General features: G+C 43.6%; 1 protein-coding gene across 6 annotated transcripts in view; it reads left to right on the plus strand.

Annotated features, from left to right (window-relative positions):
• IL1RAPL2 (interleukin 1 receptor accessory protein like 2) overlaps positions 1 to 19,468 on the plus strand; it is a 499,644-nt gene that overhangs the window by 355,801 nt on the left and 124,375 nt on the right. For all 6 annotated transcript variants that reach the window (XM_083722871.1, XM_083722867.1, XM_083722868.1 and 3 more), the window contains one exon: positions 13,260 to 13,334. In XM_083722871.1, coding sequence (XP_083578997.1) covers positions 13,260 to 13,334 — 75 coding nt within the window. The remainder of the gene's footprint in view (positions 1 to 13,259; positions 13,335 to 19,468) is intronic.

The raw sequence follows: 19,468 nt of genomic DNA on the forward strand, positions 1-19,468 counted from the left end.
CTTTATTACTGCTGCTTTCGAACTAGTATGTGGGGCTGCCTCTGAATACAGTTCAGAAACTTCAGCTGCTGCAGAATTCAACAACCAGGTTGCTCACCAGGGCAAGGCAGTCTGAGCATATTACACCAATCCTGGCCCAACTGTACTGGCTGCCAAGCAGTTTCCAGGCCCAATTCAAAAATAGCAAGTAAAATAAATCATGCTTAACAATAACAAGGACACCACGCTAAAAATCAACTAACTTCAGCAAACCCGACAAGTTCTCCTACAATCAAGTGGTATATAGAAGTTGTTGAATAACTCTGTAAAAATAAATAGAAGCCATTGGACCTCCCCTAAAAGAATCAGGGTGCAGATATGCTTCATATATCATCACTGATACATGCTCAGCTCTTGAGCAGAATCCATGTGTCAGTAGTATGTGGCCCCCTTGGATGAAGAAGTTTCCCCTCCCCTGCTCTTAACTGAGGATGCAAGAGGCTGAACTTAGGTCTTCCTACATACAGTTCATACATTCTGTCATTGTACTATATGACTCTTTTAACTGAAGAGTATTTTAACCAAGGCAAACTTTTGCTCTGCCACTGTGGCACAGTCTCTCTCTGAGTCTGATACAAGCTGTAGTATGGCTGGCTTTCCACTGTTTATATGGGAATGCCTCTTGGCAGTGGGGAGACCTACCTGGCTTTTCCCCAGAATAATTTCCCCGGTTACAGTGCAGACTGCTCATTAGAGGGCATAGACTTCTCTTGTGCAAAAGTGCCCTGATTTGGAATTAGGCTGAGCCCTGTGCACACAATTTCAGATCTAAGAGTGACAATGAATGCTGCAAGTCTCTTTCTTGTCACACTAGGCTGGTGGGAGCATCTGGGGCAGACTCAGCCTAAGGCTGAATGCTACATATCTGTTCTTAATGCTTTACTTGCCCTGGGCAGTACACCTGCCTGGTGCAACTTGTCAGAGCTTATTTTATGCAAGCAGTAAAGAAGCCCTTGCCTGAGCATTAGGCACAGATAGTCTACCTTAGGTCATCTTTATCCTTGCAGAGTAGAAAGAAAGGGCATCACTTTTTCCAAGGCCTCATCTGCACTATACATTTAAAGCACTATAGTTCCACTTTAGCCATGTTGTTGTTGTTTAGTTGTTTAGTTGTGTCTGACTCTTCGTGGCCCCATGGACCAGAGCACGCCAGGCACTCCTGTCTTCCACTGCCTCCCACAGTTTGGTCAAATTCATGCTGGTAGCTTCAAGAACACTACCCAACTATCTCCTCCTCTGTCGTCCCCTTCTCCTTGTGCCCACCATCTTTCCCAGCATCAGGGTCTTTTCCAGGGAGTCTTCTCTTCTCATGAGATGGCCAAAGTACTGGAGCCTCAGCTTCAGGATCTGTCCTTCCAGTGAGCACTCAGGGCTGATTTCCTTAAGAATGGATATGTTTGATCTTCTTGCAGTCCATGGGACTCTCAAGAGTCTCCTCCAGCACCATAATTCAAAAACATCAATTCTTTGGCAATCAGCCTTCTTTATGGTCCAGCTCTCATTTCCATACATCACTACTGGGGAAACCATAGCTTTAACTATGCAGACCTTTGTCGGCAAGGTGATGTCCCTACTTTTTAAGATACTGTCTAGGTTTGTCATTGCTTTTCTCCCAAGAAGCAGGCGTTTTTAGCCATAGCTTCACCTAAATCATTCTGGGAACTGTAGTTTGTTTTGGGTACTAAGCTTGGTTATGAAACCTCCATTCCCCTCACTGAGCCACAATTCCCAGAGTAGTTAGCAGTCAATTACTCCTCCCAAGGAATTCTGAAAACCGTATCTGTGAGGGGAACAGGGGCCCCCCAAAGGTTACATAAATAGTTGTGCTCTTTTCTGCATTGTTTTTGACATTTCCATTCTACTGCAATGCATTGAAATCGATTGTGTAGTTCATTACTTAATTAATTATGTTGGCTTCAGCCATAACAAATAATGAGACAAGCAAAGTAGGTTTTAGCAGAAGCCAAACTGCAGCAGGACAGAAACAGGGCAGATTGCACCTGCTTACCAGGCCCATGCAAAGCTTGTGAGGCATGAGGTGGGAGTCTTGTTCTTGGCATGACAGTGTAAGTCTGGCAGGATCCTGACAGGGCTCTCCCGCTAGTTTAGCAATCCAAGGCCAGGGGCCACTGCACTTGGCTGCCCCTTCCATGCCTTCTCCTTACATCCCTATTCCCAAGCAATATCTGCCATAAAATTGCTGTCTATTGAAGAGGATTATGGGAAATGCTCTAAGGTGCACACGCACTTCATGCAGAACATTACAGAGGTCTTTTAGGCCCCAATGCCATACTATGCAAACTGAGTATGTATCAGAGGAATACTTTCGTGCAGTTGCAGTTTTCATGAAAGCTTGCAGATTGATGGGGAAGTTGCCTTTCAGGGAAGTTTACCTGGCATGACTAATTGAAGTAAGCTTCTGGAAAACAAAAATGCTCCCAACATCACATTTTGAAAACACTGCTCTAATTCAAGGAAACCAAAAGACATACTTAGATCTTGACTAGCCATCAGCACCACCACCACTTCCTCTACAGTAGCAAACTTAGTTCACTGTGTGCTGATTCGGACAGGACTAGAGCAGAAATGGGGCCACCATTTTTCACATGTCCTACTGGTAAACCAGGTGTCCCACATCTTATGTTTGTGCAGCTGGTTCTTCCTGCCTAAATGCAGGAAAACATTTGTCCCTATTGAAATTCATTCTGTTAGTTTGGGCCCAGTTCTCCAATCTGCCAAGGTCACATTGAACCCCAATTTTGTCTTCGGCAGCATTAGTTTCCTTTCCCAGTGGATTATCTAATTCCCAAGGGCTTCCCCTCGCCCCCAACCCAGTAACATGCATAAAATTATTACTTTCCCTCTGTGTTCTGTTCGGTTAGTTTGCTTCCCTTGTCAGTCACAAGAGTATCGTACTGCCTAAGATTCGTACTGAAATGTTATCTGGGAGGTTGTGTATTTGAGCTGGACATGAACATAGAATTAACTTCAGAGATGAATTAATTTCTGCAAAAAAAATCTTGGCAAGCCATGATTTTGCCCCCAGCGGATGCTATTCAAATCTACAAGATCTGCTGTCAAGATGGATGCCAGCCTCCTGAATAACTAGTAGGAGAAGCCTTCTGCTGATTAATGGGGAGACAGTGCCAGAGTTTTTGGTTAGAGGAAGGAAGTTGGCATTTCTTTGTAAAGATGGAAGGAAATGAAACATTTTCTTCAGCTCACCCACCCACCCCATGCTGCTGCTGATCCTCATAATTTAGCAATCCTTCATTTTCAATGCTTGCCGTGAGGCCCAGCTCAATTTTCAACAGCAAAACGACAATCTATTTTTATTTATTCTATTTAACCAGATTTATATATCACTTAATAAAAATAAATCTCAAAGTGCTTTGCATAAAATAATATAAAATATTCATAAGAAAATACCAATAAAATCAAGAGACATTAAAAAGAAGTAGACATAGTAAAGTTATCAAAATATAGAAACTATCAACAGTTTTTTTAAAAAACAACAACAGCAAATACCCATAATAAATCTACTCACAGTACCTACAGATATCAATTATTCATTACAGCTTGCGTTGCCAGTTGTTATCACAATAAGCAGAGCACTGGAAATTAAGTTTTACCTCTCCCTCAGAAAGAAATTAACTGTTTTGCCAAGGGTTCAAAGTTGTGCTAATTAGTGTGTATTTTGCCACACACTGAAAATACATGAGCCCAAGGACTGCAATTTGACTCAGCTGAACTCAGTGGGAGCCTTACGGCCTGATGCATAATGTGCAAATTATTCCATATTTCTCCTTCCTACAAAAAACTGCAGATCCCATTTTGTATTATGGATTACTTATGGGTGAGCTCCCCTTTGCTTACACAACAAGTACAGGAGTTCCCCTACTTATGCAGGGGTTATGTTATCAGGCTTCACATCTATACATGAAATCATGTAAAGTGTGGGCGCTCTTGACAGAGGCTGGGAAGTGCCTTTTTCTCTGCGAATCCTGTCCGTTCCAGTCCCTTTCCCCAAGCAGCAAGGCACCTTGCGCATGCACACGCACCCTGCCTGCCTCTGGTGAATGGAAAGTTGAGCTGGGGGGTGGTCAGTGGGTCAGTGGCTGGGTAGCTCCCAGTGCCCAGTGCTGCTGCAGGACCTCTCAGTGCCCTCCCTGTTAGTCTTGGAAGTTGCTTGAGATGGTTTATTTTTATCTAGTTTCTCCCCCACCCACCAGAAATAATGCTGCTGCCTGTTTGTGGGGAGGCTGATGGCAATCGGAGGGTAGAAGGATCCTAGGAACAAAATTGACAGGTAGGTGGGTGGAAGAATGGAGCAACACCCCCCATGCAATGTTTCTGCTGGCCAGGAAGAAGAAACCCATGGAGGGTGATTGAATGGGGGTGGTGAGACACTTGGAGCAGCTGTACAAGCTCTTTTCCCCTGCTCTCCAGCTCTCTCCAGCTCTTTTGTGCCATTTTGGTGCCATTTCTTGGTTCAAATCATTTATTTATTTCACAGTGATACATGTAAATGCAGTCACATGTGAATGGGATACACATTAAGGGGGGGATGCCTGTAGTAAATTTTCAACCTTTCCTGGAGATTTTTTCGCAGGGAAAACTTGAATCCATTACAGTGGTACCCTGGGTTACAGACACTTCAGGTTACATACGCTTCAGGTTACAGACTCCGCTAACCCAGAAATAGTACCTGGGGTTAAGAACTTTGCTTCAGGATGAGAACAGAAATTGTGCGGCGGCGATGCAGTGGCAGCAGCAGGAGGCTCCATTAGCTAAAGTGGTAGTTCAGGTTAAGAACAGTTTCAGGTTAAGAACAGATCACCAGAATGAATTAAGTTCTTAACCCGAGGTACCACTGTATAATATTTCTTACCACCACTTCAGCAGAAACACCTATGGTGAGTTACCCAGTGGCGTAGCGTGGGGGGTGCAGGGGGGGCCGGCCGCACCGGGCGCAACATCTGGGGGTTAGGGTTAGGGGGCGCAAATCCACGGGTTAGGGGGTGCAAATTACTTGCCTTGCCCCGGGTGCTGACAACCCACGCTACGCCACTGGAGTTACCACAACAGAATATGCACAATTTTAACCAATAAAACCATTGGGTGGGTTCATCTAATGAGCCCCATTGATGGAAACCTTGTGAAAGGGTTTCCACTTGTGTAATGAAACTTTCTCACACCCCCAGTCCTCTCCTGCACATCGCCCAATGCTCCCAAAATTGGCTGGGGGGAGGGTGTTGGTAGAACCCCCAGAACATGATGCAAGGGGATGAGAGATGGGATTGTTCTGCCTGACATGCTGCAATACATGCTCAGATGGAATGTCTGTCATAGTGCAATTCTACCCATTACAATTATTACAGAGCAAGTCCTGGAACACAGCACTGTAAATTCAGCAAGATGTGGGATCTTACAAAACAAAATACCTTAACTGTCATAGGGCAGGGGAATGAGGTGCCTCTTCAGCATATGGCAAAAGGTGGATACAGCTCTAGGAATAATTACTAGACATGCTGTTTTGACTTAGGGTCCAACAACACCTTAAGTTCCACAGGTCCCCCCCGCACATACACACCTTTGTTTGAAGGACACCATAAGCATGCCCATTACCCCCCAGAGACAGCACACTGCAGAAGATCAATAACAGCAGCTAAATTGCCATTTAGGGAATCTGATCCACCATTACCAATCAGCACAAAGATAAAGCCCCCTCATAAGCTGTTAGGACGAAACAGCTAACCTTTGTGTGCTATTTCCAACCTTGAAAATAGTCTCTGAATTCATTCAGCCATGGGTTACTTATTTCACGTATCTGTTTGGTTCAGTGACCACTTGCTCCCTGAAAGTGTTTTATGCCGTTCATGAAAGCAATGTTTAAAATGCCTAAAGAGATCAGTGTGAATTCCAGCAGGCCGTGTATAGCAAAGCGGTTTTCAGAGTCCCAAGCCTACAAATGTTATGTACTCAACAGGACCATGCAACTCCTTCCTTGCCTAATATTTATATCTATTTTTCTGGCTCAATCATATCACTACTGGGCCAACTGAGAAAGCTTGACATTTTTTGGCAAACAACCACCGCTAATTCATTTCCAGAGCCAGAAAATGCATTTGGGTCTCCTGATAGCTGTCTTTGGATTTTGCTGCCAGATAAACTCTGCTGTACAGTTTCCCCCAAGAAAATAGTTGAAAGCAAAACAAAAATGATGCTAAGTTTAAGAGACTATAGAAGGGTGGGATTCATCTTGTGTGTGTTTTTTCCCCTTCTAAGTGAGATATCATGATCCATATTTCACTATACTCTATGTATTGTCTCCATACTCCATACTTGTGATCCATATTTCACTATACTCTATGTATTGTCTCCATACAAATGAAGGGAGGGAATCAGGCATTTCCAGTCAAACGCTATTGAAATAATATTTATCTATTTATAAAACTATCCGTACATCACCCAGAGTATAAAGGTAAAGGGACCCCTGACCATTAGGTCAAGTCATGGCCGACTCTGGGGTTGCAGCGCTCATCTCGCTTTATTGGCCGAGGGAGCCGGAGTACAACTTCCGGGTCATGTGGCCAGCATGACTAAGCTGCTTCTGGCGAACCAGAGCAGCACACGGAAATGCCATTTACCTTCCCGCCGGAGCAGTACCTATTTATCTACTTGCACTTGCTTTCGAACTGCTAGGTTGGCAGGAGCAGGGACCGTGCAATGGGAGCTCACCCCATCGCAGGGATTCAAACCGTCGACCTTCTGATTGGCAAGTCCTAGGCTCTGTGGTTTAACCCACAGCGCCACCCACATCCCCAACACCCAGAGTATAAAACACAGTAAATAAAAAGCTGTTACTAAAATGGCTGGGCACTCCAAAAAAAAATTAAATAAATAAATAAAAATTAAGCAGCTCCATATGAGCTGTTGGCATAATGAAGTATTTCACCTAAAGGTGAAAAGGAAGGGTATCTGCCCAATCTCTGTTCCACAGGTTGTGTCTAGCAGCAGCCCTCCGGATGATGTGGTATCAACCTGGGATATAAGGGTACAGGTGGGACTGCGAGTTGTTCAAGGTTCGGAGGAGGCCATTTTGGTGATCTTTGGGGGGGGGGGAGGGAAGTAAAATGGAAATGGTAGCAGTGGATTAACAATCTTAAAATGAACACACACATCCTCTTTAATATTTGCCATGTTCTGCCTGGCAAAAGGCAGGTCTCTTTGCCTCTGCATGTTTTTTTGCATTTGGGAAATAGGTCTACAATTCTTTTAATAGTCCCAGCATTACTGCAATTGCTCTGAGCACACCTGAGGGGGTGGAGGTTTTCACCTGCTATTCATCTGAATTGCAGATAGAGAAATAATATTTCCACATCATTTTATAGTGATACCTAATGCATTTCCTCCTTTGGGTCCTCATGAACACCAGGAGTAGTCGCTTGTTTAATGATGGGGCTTCTGTGTTGCCTGCTCTTAATTGGCTTCTCTAAATTGCTTGTGGGGAATGATTTTTGATTTTTTTTAAGAACCAGGGGAAAAACAATATAATAACTTTTAGTTTATCAAAGCCTCGCCACATATTTTAACCGTACGGACTTTTAGTTGCCCCTGTCAATAGGTGCAGAAAAATGGGACCACTTTATTCTATGAAGTTATGCAGAGAATTACAGAAACTGCTGTTGTGCATTCCTGCTAAATAATAGATGTTTCTTAAGGGAACAGACAAATAGCAGTTTAGGAGTTTTCCCCCTACTTCTTCTTCTTCTTTTTTAATAAAAACAGAAAACCTTTGAGGTTTTTTGCTCTGCCAGCAGAGTAGCAATAAGACATTCATAGGCCAAGCTTGAAGTGGACACAAAAGGATTCCTTCCAAAATTAAATGCCTGTGTCATTTTGGCAAATCAATGTTGAAGTTAACCATTTGGAATAAAATAAGGAGTGTTAAAGGGATGTGGGTGGCACTGTGGGTTAAACCGCTGAGCCTAGTACTTGCCGATCAGAAGGTCAGTGGTTTGAATCCCCATGACGAGGGGAGCTCCCGTTGCACGGTCCCAGCTCCTGCCCACCTAGCAGTTCAAAAGCACATCAAAGTGCACGTCAAAGTACAAGTAGATAAATAGGCACCACTTTGGCGGGAAGGTAAATGGCATTTCCTTGCACTGCTCTGGTTGAGCGCCGCAACCCCAGAGTCAGTCACGACTGGAACTAATGGTCAGGGATCCCTTTACCTTTACCTTTAAGGAGTGTTAAAAGGGTATAATTAATAACGCCTCTCCTGAGTCTGGGGGGAATTTACAACCCCTGAAAGCTGTTTTGGGCTTACCCAGGATCCTAACCGTGCTCTCAGGTTTCAAATATGTTTTGAACAATGCTGTTCAGGATTTCAGACAGGGGACAGCCCTGCCCAGAGCCGTCAGTAATCTAACATGGGATCTTCTGCCTGCTAAGCAGTTGTTCTTCCCTTCCCCTCGTGCTACTGTATTAAAGTGTGGACCTCCATTTTGTCAAATTCTCTCACCTCACTGTACCCAGGCCTGACGGTTGCACCGAAAAGAAAACACAGCAATCACACTACCCTCTGATACTACCTCATATCTAAGTTTGGAGAGGTAAAAGGAGAGACTTGAGGAAGAACACTCATTTGTTCAGCAACAAACAGCAATTTGTGGCCAGTTACTGATAGGGAGAAATGCCTACACCCTTCCTTAGGGCAGTCCTCTGTTCGAAAGTGTTCCCAAGTCTGAGGTTTAAAACTCTTAAGGGTTCATTCACACAGGCATATATATACATGGCAGGTTCTGGAGCTACTTTGTGTATGAGTTCAGTCTCTTAATGGAGCTACTTTTCTTCAGAATGGAGCATACTAGGATTCGAGACTTTCTAGCATAGGTCAGGACCTCGATATCAGAATGAGGGATAACGGCTCCTTCTGCCCATTGCAGAACGACAGCTCATTACGTTCTTTAGGATGGATGTCAGTGGTCCTTGTGTCTTCTGCTGTCCTTTCACAATAGCACCCGACTGTTTCACCATGTTGCAGATTGCCTCTTCTCCAAGAGTTCCTGCAAAAGGAAAAAGCTGTACAAAAATTACAGGGGAGGGTGGGAAACACCATGCAAACTTATCAGGAATTGGTTGCCTTTAGCAGTAAGCCATACCCCAGCTTCAAGTGCTCAAGAAAGGAAAATAAGTACACATAGAATCTTTGCAGTCAGCCAAAACCAAAGAGCAAAAGATTTCTCCTGAAGAGTTTGCTTTAGAGAAAATGGTTGCTATTAGGTTATACATAATTTTATGCACTTCTGGTTCAAAGGTACTTGACTTTTATGCCCCAAGTTTTCAGGAGAAGAATGATCGTGTAAGGGGAAGTGAAGTTCAAGCAATATCAAATGAATGCACAAACACATGCACACAAAGATACACACACACACACACACACACACATGTACATGCATGTTTTGTTTCTGCTTGTGTTGCTTACCACCTACAGCAAACCTCACCCCTTTATCAACCCACCGACTCCTAGACTTTGTGAAACCTTACATGCTAATCCAAAGTGGGGAACCTTTATAGCTCCCACCCTGTGGTCCAGCTTCAACTGATGGGCACAGCAACTCACAAATCAATTGCAAAAAAAAGTATATTAGTCAAAACTACATACAAAAATGCATTTATTAGGAGAAATTTGCCCCCAAATGCTGATTAATTTTCCTGAGGATTTTTTTTAAAAAAAGAATTCTAAATTGTTCTGGAAAATTAGAGAATGGAATATAAGATGGGGGGGGGGGGACATAAGAAACTCTAAGAACCAAAATTGACAGATTTGTCCAGGTACTTCTATCTCCTAAGCTCCTTCATTTTATACTAGATTGAAGGATTCCCCCCTATTTTCACCCTACTCCTCATCCAAACTTTAAATAATAAGTCAGGCCTTGAGCTCAGGCTTTCAGTCTAAAAGGTACAGCACAAAGGAAAAAAAGATTAGGAGAGAGGAGTGTGGAAAGAAAACTCTTGCTACCCATTGTTGCTCCCACTGTAGGTGGGACACAGAGCAGGGTCTCGGCATCAGATCTTAGGGAGCAGCCAAGTTGATATGGGAGTTGGCAGTGCTGGTCCTAAGCCATTCAGGGCTTTAAAACTATTCACCAGTATCTTGAATTGTGCCCTAGATTGAACTCTCTGGCCAGAGCCAATTTTAAGTTGCATAAATTAGTCCTTGATATCTATACTGAAGCAAATTAGGATTTGAGACTTGTGCTACGATCCATCCCACAGCTTTTGAAAATTCTCAACAGAGATAGCACCATATATGATTAGGTAGCAATGACAGCTCTTCCTTCTTCCTCTAATAGCATTCAGAGGTCCTGAGTGCGTTAGCAAAAGAAATTGATTATTAGGTTCCTGCCATCAACTTTCTGCTCCTCAGAGTAATTTAAAAGTAATTTAATTGTTTCAGTGGGCTGGATGTTTCCTAGGGGCCCACTGTCACTTTTGAGTTTGGAATGAGGTGCCTTGCGCCAATTCCATTCTTACAAATGGAATTTCCCATTTTGCTCTAATAAAATTGTACATGTAAGCAACATAAGTCTTAGGAGATCCACTCGTGATTATTCTGCCTGGGTAAACCGAACTTTTCATCCGAATGTATCCTGCTTGTATGTAGGGAAGGAGATAACTGAAAATCTGCTCTGAAAGTCTGATACGAATACTGGAATGTTATTTTATTAGAAGTGGATTGGGGAAGGTAGAGCTTCTATAGGTCTGCACCTCAGCTTGGTGAGGTGATTATAATTCCAAGAGTCTAGATCTGCCACTTGAATTTTCTGGGTTCAGGTAGGGGCTTTGGGCAGAGATTGCACAGAATGCTTATCAGTGGCATCTCCAGGTCGGGCTGGCAATGCACCCTCTTTGAAACCCTGTAAAGCCAGGGGTTGATCTCTTACCTGTTTTTGGAAGCAGGTATCTATGCTAGCCAAATACCTTCCCTTTAACTTAGAGAAAAGGCAAGCAAGAGGAGGCATGACAGACATTTATGGAATTATACATGGCATGGAGAAAGTGGAAAGTTTTTCTCCCTCTTTCATAACACTAGAACTCATGAACATCCACTGAGGTTGAATGTTGGAAGATTTATGTCAGATAAAAGAAAGTATTTCTCCATGCAGCAGATAGTTAAACTATGGAACTAGTTTCCCCAGGAGGCAGTGATGGCCAACAACTTGGATGGCTTTAAAAGAAGATTAGACAAATACCTAAAGGAGAGGGCTATCAATGGCTACTTGCCATGATGGCTATATGCTCTACTTCTACAGTTGGAGGCAGCAATGGTTCCAAATAGCTGTGCTGGAAACCATAGAAGGGGAGAGGGCTCCTGCAGTCATATGAGAGCCAGCATGGTGTAGTGGTTAAGAGGGTAGTCTTGTAATCTGGTGAACCGGGTTCGCTTCCCCGCTCCTCCACATGCAGCTGCTGGGTGACCTTGGGCCAGTCACACTTCTTGAAGTCTCTCAGCCTCACTCACCTCACAGAGTGTTTGTTGTGGGGGAGGAAGGGAAGGAGAATTTTAGCCACTTTGAGACTCCTTAGGGTAGTGATAAAGCAGGATATCAAATCCAAACTCTTCTTCTCTTCTTCATATTCTGCTTCCTGGTTTCCCACAGGCATCTGGTTGGCCACTATGAGAACACGATGCTGCACTAGATAGACGATTGGCCTGATCCAGCAGGCTATTTTTATGTTCCCATTTCATCCCTTCAGGCTGATTGGCTCCTAGGGAGACAGAGAGCAAGGAAGTGGGGAGACCAGAAAAAATGGGGGAAGGGAAGGAGTTTTGAGAAGGGGTTATAATAGTAATAATAATACACCCATCTGGCCGGGTTCCCCCAGCTACTCTGGGCAACTTACTATGTGAAAACATAGTAAAACATTAAAAACTTCCTGATACAGGGCTGCCTTCAAGTGTCTTCTGAAAGTTATGTAGTCCTTTATCTCCTTGACATCTGAAGGGAGGGTGTTCCACAGGGAGGGTGCCACTACTGAGAAGGCCCTCTGCCTGGTTCCCTGTAACTTTGCTTCTCGCAGTGAGGGAACCAGCAGAAGAATCTCAGAGGAGGACCTCAGTGTCTGGGCTGAGCAATGGGGGTGGAGACACTCCTTCAGATATACTGGGCCAAGGCCATTTAGAAATGATGGAAGCAGATGGAAGGAGATAGTAAGGGAAGAGGAGAACTTGGGCTATACAAAATAAAAAATGCTTTATATGGGGAAATTGCTTGGGGGGGGGCAGTATATGCCATTCTAAACTCTACAGAGGGTGGTGAATACAGCACATGATATGGGCTGTCCCTTGAGTCCGCTAGATGACATCACAAGGGATCGTTGCCTTAGGAGATCAAGAAAAATTCTCAGGGATGACTCACACCCCGGCCATCACCTCTTTAACCTTCTACCCTCAGGCAGGAGATATAGAAGTATAATCAGCCATACCAACAGGCTAAAAAATAGCTTCTATCTATGGGCTGTTAGGCTGTTGAACGGAAAATAACATAGTAAAATTGACTTGCGAGGTGGTGTGTTGTTTAATAAGAGATTGAGTGTTGGGGGGAGGGAGGCTCGTTTAATTTAATTGTACACAGGTTGCACAATGACAATAAAGGTGTTGTTGTTGTTATACAGAAATACAATTGGGGGAAAATTGCACTAAACTGCTGGCAAATTTTCATGAGGATTTTTTAAAAAGCAAATTGTTGCACAAATGTGAAGAACTGAATTTAAGATTTTAAAAAAATAGAAACCTGAAGAAGTTAAATTAACAGATTTGTCCAATCTTAGCTGCCCACATGGGCTTATTTAGGGGAAAGGGCCATAGCTCAGTGGTTGGGCATCTACTTCCCATGCCAAAGGTCTCAGCTTCCATTGCCAACATCTCTGGGCAGGGTTAGGAGAAGCGCCTATCTGAAATCCTGGGGAGCAACTGCCAGGCAGTGTCAGAAATACTTAGCTGGGTGGACCAATGGTCCGACTTAGCATGAGGCAGATTTCTATGTCCCTATATTCCTGCTGCAGTCTGACACTACCAAAACAATAAATATAATAAATGTTTGTTGCACCAAGACTACAAAAATGCAGCCATTTGTGACAGCTGTTTTCCTTATTCTGCCATTTGTCTGAAGTTTTCTTCATCCCTCTTTTGTCTCATTTTTCTCTTCTAGCCTTAGTCACTAAGAGGCCTCCTCAGCCTATGTACCCTATGGAGAACCAGACGAGCATGATAGATGTCCAGCTGGGTAAGTTGCATTTTTTTTGGGGGGGGGGGGGTAACAGTCTGGAGAAAATGAATAAAGCCAGAAAAGTTTATTGCCGGCGTTACTACATGCAAGTCAATTTGCAGTGCTCTCGTTTATAAGGGTGGAATTTATTGCCACAACAGCTGCAGAAAATGGGTTTGCGTAGTGTCAAGGAACTCTGCTAACTGGCTATTTAAGACAACGGGCCTGTGGGTCCTTGGAGAAGATGATGGATGGTGTCACAGGTGTCTGAAATGGCACATGCAACAGCCTGTTCTTATTGTGCATGGAGCAAACATGCTTGTAAAATGATGTGTTCTTAACAGTACTCAGGGTAGGGGCATGATAGACAATTATTCAGTTATGGAAAAAGTGGAGAGAGAGAAAGATGGGTTTTCCTTTCTCTCCCATATCACTAGTAAGTAAGTCATCTAATGAAAATATTTTGCAGGAGAACCAGGACGGACAAAAGAATGGGCTTCTTCATACAATGCACAGTGGAGTTAATGACAGGAGAAGGGAACTTTTCCCAACCCAACATTGCATGGGTCACATACTGGGGTTGGGTGAGACCAGGGGCCAAAGTTGGTGGGTAACAAGGCAAAAGTGGGCAGTCCTTGAGGATGTGAAGCAATGTAGCCCAGGAGGAGGCTGAACCCCCTAGTGCTCTGTTGCATAAAACTCCCTCAGAATGACACAACCAATCAGGGCACACCCTACCTCAGCTAACATCATGTCACTCTGTTAGGTTGCTAAGCAACACCTCCGCCCGTCTTCCTCTTGGTAGGCTTCAACACTAATAGAAGTAACTCTTGAGTTAGGAACAGAATGATCCCTGCTGCTGTACTTGGAACAAGGAACATACAAAATAAATGGAATCTAAGCAGGCTCTTCAGTGAGTCCAACTAGTTATCTGACCTAATTGCAGTCTCTAGACTTCAGATAATACCTAAAGTTGGCTTTGTTCTTACTAAGAAGCATTTTCTTCCATTCCTTTATATGATGACAAAGATCAAAACAATCCTGTCAAACTGAGACAGAAACTGAAAGCTGGAGTTGCTTTTCACATATTTTCTCTCCCCAGCTCCCATTATACGGTGCTCGAAATTTAGAATAAGATTTCAAGAGAGCTACAAAATGAAGAAGATTCTCCAAATCATATTAATTTCCTTTTGCCATGCTAAGGCAGACAATAAGTTAATCCCAAGAGGACAGCCAATCTCACATTCATAAGTTCTGTCTCACAGTTATTTTAGAAAGATCACATAGTCCTTTGACAATAGACACATTACTGGAAACTCATTTTGCCTTGGTAAGACAGGAAAGAATATTAACAGATGTGTGGTTGTCAGGGTGCTCCATCCTACAGGATCTCAGTGGGTGTAACAATATGAAAAGTATTACTAGGCAGACTTCTCAACAGGTGGCAACTGTGGGCAGTTGTTGGGGCCAGTTGAAGCAGATTTATTAGAGCAAATGGGGCATTGCCCACCAATTTCAGTCTGCTTTCCACCTGTACTTTTAATCAGTCCAGAGAGTGGCACTGGCTGTAAACTAACTCTTCAAGAATTCAGCAGGGAGGATGATGGAGACAAACTCGAATTAGCTCTGCCTGTCATTGGCTCTGGCTCCACTTACCACTGGACTCCTTTGTATGCCCAGTCTGTCTCAAAGGACAAAATCTACCACTGGTTGGGGACCCAGCAAAGATGCACTCTTCCATTGACTCCCAAGACAGACGGATGCCAACCAACCAGCCTTGGCGACACTCTGTGTACAAGCTAAACTCCCCCTTCCATTTATCCTATGCTTGAGCTAACCTAAGACAATGAGTGGCTTTATACCATCAGGCCATTGGTCCATATAACTCAGTGCTGACCACAATGACTGCCCAGCAGCTCACCTGGATTTCAGACAGAGATGTCTCCCAGCCCTTCCTGGGGAAGCTGGGGACTGAACCTGGAATCTTCCATGTGAAAAGCTGATGCTCTGCCACTGGAACAGCTTTTCTGTTCCTGGTGGCTTCTGCCCAACCATTTCACCGGTTCTTCTGCTTTGCATTCACTACATTTGTGGGTTTTTGTTTTTGTTTAGTCTTGTCTATGATTTTATTGCCACTGCCATCACTATGGATAATAAATTTGATTAATTAAAAGCGCATTCCTCTATCTACCATTTGAACTTATTTTACTTTGTAAAGCATCTTAGTCTTATCTGAAGTAAACATCCTTCTCTTCTGCATTTGTTAACACTTTCACATTCTTAGGATTGAGGTTTTTAAAAATTCAGCCTTTGTTTCATTGACCAGCATTTGGTCTGACATACTGAGCAATTCCCAGAATTTTATTCACCCATTTGTTCCATTTATTAATGACTTCCTGCAAAACATATCAGAAAACTTAATGCTAAAAACGTAAACTAATTTTAAAAAATAAAAGAATTTCCAATATACAAACAATTCTGCAAACTTCCCCAAGCTATTTTCCTATAGATAAAATATTTAGATAGTCCATTATTCGTTTGGAAAGTTCCTCAAAGTGTGCTTAAATCAAAGCATCAGCCTTGATTGATTTGCTCAAAGCTTTCAGTCCTAAAGATCTGATTCCATTATGGACAAGGCTGGGCTCTCCAACACTTTGATAAGGAGGTGAAAGATTTCCTTTGGAGCCTAGTTGGAGCCAGGAAAAATTCATTGCTGAGTGTAGCAGCATTGGGATCAATCCTGCTCTTACCAATTCATTAGTATTTGTTCCCACTAAAAATGTAAAAACAGCTCTGTTGGCTTAGATCAAAGGTAACCCAGAAGGAGGGTATCTTAAACTCCCCAGTCACACTGGGGAGTGTGTCACACTTCCCAGAGGGCTATGGGGTTTGCACTATTGTCACACTTCAAAGAGGGCTATTGGGTTTGCTAACAATTAAATATATTCAGTGCTTTTTTTCTTTAAAAAAATATTTAGGGGTACTCTCATTTTCCTCCTCATATTGAAATATGGCCCCTCAATGAGGCCAAACTTAGATTCACAAAATGTTTAGGGGTATGCATACACCTGCGCATACCCCCCCCAAAAAAGCACTGAATATATTTATTCCAGTAACACTCAGGAGCACTTATAGACTGTTCACAGAAAACTGTGACTTCACTGCTACCTTCTTTCAGGGCAATGAGCTGTAGTACAAGTTCTCTGTTCTAAGAGAACTTGCATGTGTAGTGGTTAGAACAGCCTTTCTCAACCTTGGGTCCCCAATATCCCTAGCCAGCAGGACCAGTGGTCAGGGATCATGGGAGCTGTAGTCCAACAACATCTGGGAACCCAAGGTTGAGAAAGGCTGGGTTAGAGTGTTAGACTATAGGGAAATGAGGGTTCAAATCCTCACTCAGCCATTAATACGACTTTGGGCCAGTTACTGCCCTTGTGTCTAACCTACCTCATATGGTTGTTGTGAGGATAATATGGAGAAAGGGAGAACCATGTATGTCACTTTAATCAAATGGGTAATGATGATGATTATTGATGCTGGTGGTGACAGGTAGTTCTCCTCTGCCTGGGGCACAGCCCCAGAGAATGATTCCAGTGGCGTAGCGTGGGGGTGCAGGGGGGCCGGCCGCACCGGGCGCAACATCTGGGGGGGCTGCTCACACTCGCAGCTCTCTGCCCCTACTAAAATCCACGGGTTAGGGGGCGCAAATTACTTGCCTTGCCCCGGGTGCTGACAACCCACGCTACACCACTGAATGATTCCTCAAGGTCCCTACCCCTTGTATTTCTCCAGAATATCCACCTATTGCTTCTCCCTCAACAGTTCCAGATTCATGTAGCCATGCTTCCCAGGTCAGGACATCTGACATTCATTGACTGGGTTTCCCCAGAAAGAAGGGCACCTTCTTCTGCCAGGGGAAAAACCTGGAACAAGCTCCCTTCCTGGCAAACAAGGGAGCTCTGCAGAAGTGAGAGGCAGAAATTGTTTCAGTGCGCATTTCAATGTGAACATAACCTGTCTTCACACCTCCCAAAATAGTACATGAACTGATACACAAGCATCCTTCAAAACTGCAGTGAAAGTCTCCAATCAGAAAATGTGCATGTAGTGCATATATTGAGGGGAAGTCTGCATGAAAATCCACATAATACTGCATGACGTTAGGAGACCCTGATTACAAAAATGTGTATATCGATGAGACAAAACTTCAAAATCCAAAAGCAAGCAGCAGGCCGAGGGGAGGGGGAGGGCAGCTGCATGCACTTGTCTCAGGCCTTGGAGGAGCAGGGGCCCCCATTAGGGACTGCCTGCTTTTTCTGTTTGTGTTTATAACTTTATTATAGCAAGACTCCCACCCTGGGCCTCACACAAGCTCTGCATGGGCCTGGCAAGCCCCCATTGTGGCAGTTGAGCTTTGCTGGGTCATCAGACTAAAGGCCCTTCTAATCCCACACCCAATCCAGGGTATATTGCTACTGAGAAATGCTTGTCTTTCCCCCACATAACTTTGAAGTAGTACCTGGAATATCAGTATCACAGCCCCTATTGTATAGAACCAGTGGTGTCAATGATGGTGAGAAACATGTATCCTTTCTGCCTGAAGTCACTTAAAGGTTAGCACACACAGGTCCCTGGGAAGCTCCCAAAAAACTGGCAGACTTAACTTGATTATGGGGGCGGAGGGGAGAGAAGTCTATTGGTGGAAAAGTTTTCCCATTGCCAACGCAATAGGTTTTCTGTTTTACATTAATGAATGCACTTCAACGATTTGCAATTCAACCTGTTTTCAGAAAACAACAAATAGAAAATGATATCGGCTGAAATGCATTTCTTGCTCATGGTTAGGCTTTGAGAACTTGCCAACGTTCATTTTTATGAGGTGTTATTTGAGGCATTGCTGCGGGTGGGGTGGAGGTTTGCATTTAGGTGCTAGAGGGAGGAACAGAAATTAAAACTGGGTTAAGTTTGCATCCCATTCTCACCCTTATTAGAAAAAAAAGAAAAGAAAAGATCCAACTTTTGAAATGGATTCACACTGTGACTTTTATGGTCTTTTTGCTGGGCTTGTCATGAGAATGAGTTATTAGAATGTGAATGGCTCATATACTCTGTAAATTACAGGATAGTAACATTCTGCTGTGCTATTTTGACCTTTTCAACATTCTGCAATTTGCTAGGCTGTGCCATTCAGCATTTTCCCTTGTTTACAGCTTTGCTAAATGGACGAGAAGTGGCAGAACAGGCAGCCAATCAAAATATACAGTATTGGTAAAGGTCAAGATCGTGCATCATGCTACTTTCCCCACAGTTGGCTATCAAAGATTAGGGCATCTAGATTAGCTTAATGGGCTTCTTTTTATGAGAGTGGAAGGGAGGGGGGAAATGGGATTTCCTAATTGGTTTCAATAGGGCAACAATAGAGCATTAATAATGAGAAAGTGTTAATTAAATTCCCCTAGAGTATAACAATATGGTGTTGGGTTCCTTAGGCAGAACAGTCACACGGTTGGGTGCTGCCAGCAGGTGATCTAACTTGGGTAACTTGGTGTATCTGAAGAAGTGTGCATGCACACGAAAGCTCATACCAAGAACTAACTTAGTTGGTCTTTAAGGTGCTACTGGAAGGAATTTTTTTTTGTTTTGGGTAACTTGGTCATCTTTGCCACCCTGTCAGTTTTACCATACAGCGAGGGCATCAATGCGCTTAAATGGTAATCTACATTGGCACTTTGTGTAGTGCAAGGATTGTCAACCAGAGTTGGCACATTTGGAATTCTGAGAAAGTGCTGTGGGTGCCAGTCACAAAATGGCTGCCCTATGGCCTAGCTTCGATTTTAGCCAGCAGCAGTTGACACAAATCCACATGCCCTTCTCTATCCTCCATCCAGACAGGTGAGAGGCATTATCAGAGTTCAAGGGCGCATTCCAGCCAAACAAAAACACTCAAGGAGGATGTCAAGGTGAGGGGTATATGACTGAATAGGTGTGCAGCCTAAAGAGATTTTCTTGAGGGCCAGACAGAGAGGGCCTGGGCCTGAGGTCCACCACCCTGCACCAGAGCAATGCAGCCAGAGTACTGTAAGAAATTAGAGCTGGCAGTATTGCTTGAACATAGTGATGGGATGGAAACTTGATTCATTTATTTAGAAACA

This window comes from Podarcis gaigeae, assembly GCF_964106915.1.
Source record: "Podarcis gaigeae genome assembly, chromosome: Z".
In the NCBI taxonomy this organism is placed as follows: domain Eukaryota; kingdom Metazoa; phylum Chordata; class Lepidosauria; order Squamata; family Lacertidae; genus Podarcis; species Podarcis gaigeae.